Genomic DNA, 6,920 nt, shown 5'->3' on the forward strand with positions numbered 1-6,920 from the left:
ACTTATTACTGAATACTTACTGAATACTTATCAAGATTTATAATTTAATTTTAAAATACTTATAATTTTGTATATATTTGGCCGTTTACGCGCAATAAGGCACAACACAACTTAGTCGCGCGCTCACAGATGCGGCTCTATGTGCAAGCACTGTGGGTCTGAACTCACAGAAAGCGGTCTCACAGTTTTAAATGGTAAGACTCAAAAGCACGTGCAAATTATACATTCCAAAATGGTCCAAAATGCAGCGGCTAGAGTCCTTACCAGGTCAAGAAAATATGATCATATTACCCCAATTTTACAGTCTCTGCACTGGCTACCTATTAAGTTCCGTATCAGTTACAAAATATTATTACTCGCCTATAAGGCCCTTAATGGGTTAGCTCCTGCATACCTAACTAGTCTTCTACCAAATCCATTTAAAGGTGTTTCTAATGCAAAAACAGCTTTAACATGAACAGAAGTCCACACATGTACAAGAAACAAAGCCACACAATGTTTTACTTTCTGTATCTCTGTATCTTGATTAACAGTTGTCTCATCCAATCAGTAGTAAGTATTCCATTCACAAACAATACCTAAGTTTTACATTTTGTCTGACTTATTGTGTTTTCAGACTTTTTTGGGTGATTTGTTTTTCACTTCACAAATATTTTACAGTGTGTCATATATAATCTTACCACAGTTTCTCCAGTTTACAGTCAGGATCCTCCAATCCAGCACAGAGACGCTTCACACCCAAATCTCCTAGTTTATTCAGAGACAGATTCAGTTCTCTCAGGTGTGAGGGGTTTGATCTCAGAGCTGAAGCCAGAGCAGCACAACCTTCATCTGTGACGCCACAATCCTTTACTAAGCCTCTCACCGCTCACCGCATTCCCTCATCGACTGGTCTCAAGGTTGCACCCCTTCTCTGCTCTCTCCGCTTACCTGTCTGGATTCCCATGTTTCCGTGTCTCTCACTCTCCTGTGGACTTTCCCCGAAAGCATTAAGATAAGGACTGATATTGCTCAGTTTTATGAGCTTCAGTGACTGTTTATGTTTGAACTTACCGTTTTGAATATACCTTCAGTTTGTAGCAATAAAGAAGCTCCGAATCTATCATTCATTGTGTGCCTCTTTATCCAGTTGTGACACCCGGGGGTTCTGCTCGCCTTTTTGGATTGCCCAGCTGTTCTCCCTGTTTGAACTATGAGCTTTGGATTGTCTGTATTGATCTGTCTGCACCTTGCCTGACCTTTTTGCCTGCCTGACCACACTCCTGTCTCCTCCTGGTCCAGAACTGGTCTGGAATCATTTGGCTCGTAGCTTACTGTGTTTATTATTGTGCTTCAATAAATTGAAGTTGAGCATTCTTCTGCTTTTGGGTCCTTCCTTCCAGAGATCGTTACACCTAATGTAGAGACTTTATTTCCATGTTTTGAATATTTTCTTAATTTTTCTTTAATATAAACACCTCTCTGAGCTAATATACAATGGAATAAATGAGAAGAAATGCAGATTTGTACTCGGGTTGGTCGTCTCAAAAGCCCACTGTCCTTACTCTCCCACTTATCTGACTGGTTTCTTTAGTAATTTTGTCTGCTAACAGTCAAGTCTTTGCTTACAAGATGGGCTATTATCACTTAGTGTAAACAGACAATCCATTTAAAGGTTTTGCTAATGCAAAGACAGGTTTAACATGAACACAGAAGTCCACACATGTACAAGAAACAAAGCCACACAATGTTTTACTTTCTGTATCTCTGTATCTTGATTAACAGTTGTCTCATCCAATCAGTAAGTATTCCATTCACAAACAATACCTAATATTTACATTTTGTCTGACATTGTGTTTTCTGGCTTTTTGGGGTGATTTGTTTTTCACTTCACAAATATTTTACAGTGTGTCATATATAATCTTACCACAGTTTCTCCAGTTTACAGTCAGGATCCTCCAATCCAGCACAGAGACGCTTCACACCCAAATCTCCTAGTTTATTCAGAGACAGATTCAGTTCTCTCAGGTGTGAGGGGTTTGATCTCAGAGCTGAAGCCAGAGCAGCACAACCTTCATCTTTGACGCCACAATCATACAACCTGTAGAGAACAATGACAGAATGAGAATTGTAGTTGAAGTGTCTGTAGTTTGTTATTGACTCTGGTCTCAGAGCAGGAGAGGAGATATAATGACAAGCATTGCCACAAACTGCTGCTGATAGAATGAGATTTATGCATGTTGATGCTCAATGGTGCTGTTTGAAACTGTCATGTGCTTCAGGACTGAACAGACACACAGAGCTGAATGTGAGATATTGTTTCATAGTGATATAAGGACAAAGTCCCTTTAAGGCAAGTCATGTCACTCGGTGGCCATCTTTGAAACTTCTCTCGGGCGTGCAAGTGTAGCTCCTATCTCTTTAAATGGGGAAACATCAAATTCTCCAAAACTGGTGACCAAGCTTGAGATTAAATTTCATATCTGAAATCATCACTGAAATCTGACAGCAACTGTATTACAGGTGCATCTCAATAAATTAGAATGTCGTGGAAAAGTTCATTTATTTCAGCGCACAGTCCTGAGCTCACGTCTCAACGCTGACTATTTCTATAGCAACCAGGACTTCTGACCGCAGCTGCAGACTTTACTGATTAGGGATTGGCTCTTTTACTCAGAAGGCGGGGCTTCGTTCGATAGCACGGCCATATTGAGCGTTGCATTTTTCCCCATTGAAAACTATACGAGTGACACGTCTTGGGTATTCTATAGTCTTTGATAAGGACGGATCTGTGTGGAGAAACAGTCACTTGCTCCTCTAATAAACACCTACAGGAGGACATTTGCTTCACAGGAGCCACGTGTTCCCCATTACATCTCATTTATTAACTCTTGTGATCAAACACATCGTGTCATGTTTGGCAGCTTATAAACTGAACGGAAATCATTAAATCACACATTAGTATCTGAACATTCAGGTTAAATCTTTATGATGTGATACTTACTGAACTGATCTGGATTCTTTAATCACAGGCAGCAGCTTCTGAAGAACTTCCATATTTTCATGTTTATTCATTCCTTTAACAAATTTATCAAGACGAAACTCATTCAGTTCCTCTTCTGATGTCAACAACACAAAAACTACAGCTGACCACTGAGATGAAGAAAGTTTGACTTCCTTTATTGTTCCAGATGTCAGATAGTGTTGTATTTCCTCCACTAGTGAATGATCACCCAGTTCATTCAGACAGTGGAACAGATTGATGGATTTCTCTGGAGAGTCAATGGTCCTGATATTCTTCTTGATGTACTCAACTGTTTTCTTATTGCTGTCAGAGCTGCTTCTTTTCAGCGTCATTATTTGTCGTAGAAGAATCTGATGAGACTCCACTGACAAACCCAGAAGGAACCGCAGGAAAAGATCCAGATGTCCATTTTTACTCTGTAGAGCCTCATCCACAGCTCTCTGATGCAGCTCAGATAATGAAACATGTTCTGATGAATTGAGTTGAAACCGGTCCTTCACTTTAGACCATAAACTCTGTTTGGTGATTTGTTCAAACAAATTTATGTTGTGGTTTGTACAGGAGAGGTGCACATATAGAGCTGCTAGATGTTCCTGAATGCTCAGATGAACAAAGCAGAAGACTTTCCCCTGATACAAGCCAAACTCCTCTCTGAAGATCTGAGTGCACAATCCTGAGTACACTGATGCTTCTGTCACATCAATGCCACACTCTCTCAGGTCTTCCTCATAGAAGATCAGGTTGCCTTTCACAAGCTGCTGAAAAGCCACTTTCCCCAGTTTGAGGATCATGTCTTCATCTGTCACCTTCTTCTCATAGTCCTTCTCACGTTTGATGTTGGTCTGAAGGATCAGGGATACTGTTGTATTTCCTCCACTAGTGAACGATCACCCAGTTCATTCAGACAGTGGAACAGATTGATGGATTTCTCTGGAGAGTCAATGGTCCTGATCTTCTTCTTGATGTACTCAACTGTTTCCTCATTGCTGTCAGAGCTGCTTCTTTTCAGCGTCATTATTTGTTGTAGGAGAATCTGAAGAGACTCCACTGACAAACCCAGAAGGAACCGCAAGAAAAGATCCAGATGTCCATTTTTACTCTGTAGAGCCTCATCCACAGCTCTCTGATGCAGCTCAGATAATGAAACATGTTCTGATGAATTGAGTTGAAACCAATCTTTCACTTTAGACCACAAACTCTGGTCAAACACATTTCTGTTGTTGTTTGTACAGGAGAGGCCCTCATACAGACGCTCAAACTTCTTCATCAGATTAGATCTAAACCTGTTGAGGACTTCATGCCTGGAAAATTAAAATACTGCATTATTAAATCAGCTAAGCTAATGTATTCTGTATCATAATCAAATAATCTTTTACAGAAATATTAGACCTGAGATCAGTCTTTGTATCTTCACTCTTATAATCTAATGGCTGATTCATAGACGCGTCACTCCTCATAGACACACAGCTGGACTCTGCTTCTGATCTCTTCTGATAAACTGAACTATAACAGAGAGAGATTAAAGTGAATCCTTTGAATTACCATATTTAACAAAGTACGTCATTATATATTATTTAAACAATCACTTTAAAAAGCACTTTAGGATAATTTATTTTAGACTATTTTATTAATATTAATGTATTAAATAGAACTGAGTGCTTTCACAAATGTGTCTCTCTGTGTATCATTATATATGTTAAAATATAACAGATAAAAATATATATCCATTAGCAATGTATTAGAATTTCTCATATATTATAGCAAATACTATAGACAGTATTTTGATAATAAAAAATGACATGCTATAATAATATTTATATAAAAACTTACCTGAGATCAGTCTTTGTATCTCCACTCTTAAACTTTACTGGATGATCCATAGACGCATCACTCCTCATAGACACACAGCTGGACTCTGCTTCTGATCTCTTCTGATAAACTGAACTATAACAGAGAGAGATTAAATTGAATCCTTTGAATTACCATATTTAACAAAGTACATACTCATATATTATTTAAACAATCACTTTAAAGTGCACTTCATGATCATTTAATTTACACTTTTTATTACAAAAGATGTTAAATAGAACTGAGTGTTTTCACAAATGCATCTCTGTGGTGTGTGTCTATCATGAGTTTGGTGTCCTGAGTGCCATTTGTCAGAGCAGCTGTTTGTTCTAGCTTCTTTCTCTCTCTCTTTTTCCATTGGGTTCCATTTATGTGACATAATGCTTTACAGAGCTTTCTCAGCCTGCAATATCTTTTTAATATCTCAGTTGTTTCTCTCATTCAGCATTAAGACTAAATGCAGAACTCTTTGGTAGAATCTCCTGTTACTCAGATGTTTTTGAAAATGTGTTTCTTGATTTGTATCTAATTGTAATTATTCTACAAAATCTTTAGGTGGAACGTCCGAGGTCAAGTTGATACTTAAATGAATCCTCATTAAAAGGGGGGTCCAATGCTGTTTCATGCATGTTGAGTTATTTACACTGTTAAAGAGTTGGATTCTCATGCTAAACATGGCCAAAGTTTCAAAAGACGATTTGGACATATAACAGAGTATTTCTGTGACACATATACACTTCCGGGTTTCAGCAGTGCTGCACAAGACTCGCTCGGGAAGAATGTCTCTACAGAAGTGTGTTTTTGGTTGTAAGCAGTGGTGGAAATGGCCAAAATTCACTGGGGGACTCTAGCTTGAAAAGGGGAGGGGGGGGTAATAATGGTAATTTTAGATGACCTTTCAGATGCATTTAATTATAAAACCCTTTATAATCTAAAATAACATTAAAAACTTATTTCATATTTTCTCTAAAGACAGGCACCCTGCAATTCCTGCCAAATTAAAGATATGTTGTGTGTGAATTTGCACGTTATAATGTAAGCATCATTGATGACCCTTTGTGTTTAATTACAAAAAAAAAGATTGATTCGTGAAATGAAAGAATGATTTCATAAAAAATGAAAATGATTAATAATTGTCTCTAATTGGTCTGATTAGCTAAGCCCTCAAAACACTTTTTATTTAGTGGTACATACAGTATTGCATCATTTGTAGATTATATTTAAGCATTATTTAACAATTAGTTTTTAAAAGGCAACATTACATTCTTCAGGACTCTACGCTTACATTTATTTTTAGGAGCACATCTGCTTTTACTTAAATTTAGGAACACTTTCTGATCAATGACAGAAATGAACCTTCCCATATGAGGCGATATTTGACTCCTTAAAGTGATTTGCAGGGCTTTTTTAAAACTTTGTTATGCCATTTTTCTAACTTTATTTAATGTATGTCATCTTTTGTGCCAAAAAAAATAGATTTATCAACTTTTATCAAAAATTTTAATTAAACAGTGAATTCAATTAAAATAATAAGATACAATCAGGAAAAAACAAGTTACCAGTCAAATGAAATCAGCATCAACAATTCATCTTTGCACTAGGAGGTGGCACAGAAGAACACAAATGTGGCATTAAGGAATATTTACAGACTATTTAATGAGGCTCAGAGGTGGCATTAATGCATTTCATAATAACATTGTTGTGAGATTAATGTTTTAAATATAAAGTGTTGAATATAGAAATATCCTCATGAGAACAAGAAAAAAAAACTTTGTGAATTTAGTATTTTTCATGTGTTTACATTGTTTAGAGCAGTGTTTCCCAACCTTTTTTTAGTCGCGGCACACTTTGGAAATTTTAACAAACTTGTGGCACCCTACAAAATTAATTTTGTCACAATATTTGAATTTCTAACTTCGATATGATAACAACAATTCATGCACTAGGAGGTGGCACAGAAGAACACAAATGTGGCATTAAGGAATATTTACAGACTATTTAATGAGGCTCAGAGGTGGCATTAATGCATTTCATAATAACATTGTTGTGAGATTAATGTTTTAAATAT

The 6,920-nt window shown here is 37.0% G+C and overlaps 1 protein-coding gene and 1 long non-coding RNA gene across 2 annotated transcripts; both read right to left on the reverse strand.

Annotated features, from left to right (window-relative positions):
• Positions 1-680: 680 nt before the first annotated feature.
• Positions 681-4,019, reverse strand: LOC107739417 (NACHT, LRR and PYD domains-containing protein 3-like; the record flags this gene model as incomplete). The annotated part of the gene is made up of 6 exons (XM_016551520.1): positions 3,973-4,019; positions 2,984-3,880; positions 2,052-2,080; positions 1,907-1,973; positions 931-1,001; positions 681-747 (listed from the first exon to the last, which is right to left on the reverse strand). Coding segments are annotated over exons 1-6 (1,178 nt in total), but the record flags the coding sequence as incomplete, so codon positions are not given.
• A 223-nt stretch (positions 4,020-4,242) lies between these two features.
• LOC107739418 (uncharacterized) lies at positions 4,243-4,944 on the reverse strand. The gene is made up of 3 exons (XR_001639993.1): positions 4,835-4,944; positions 4,394-4,507; positions 4,243-4,305 (listed from the first exon to the last, which is right to left on the reverse strand). It is a non-coding gene; the product is annotated as an uncharacterized LOC107739418 (long non-coding RNA).
• Positions 4,945-6,920: the final 1,976 nt, after the last annotated feature.

This window comes from Sinocyclocheilus rhinocerous, unplaced genomic scaffold (assembly GCF_001515625.1).
Source record: "Sinocyclocheilus rhinocerous isolate Xijiao unplaced genomic scaffold, SAMN03320098_v1.1 scaffold9864, whole genome shotgun sequence".
NCBI classification, from domain to species: domain Eukaryota; kingdom Metazoa; phylum Chordata; class Actinopteri; order Cypriniformes; family Cyprinidae; genus Sinocyclocheilus; species Sinocyclocheilus rhinocerous.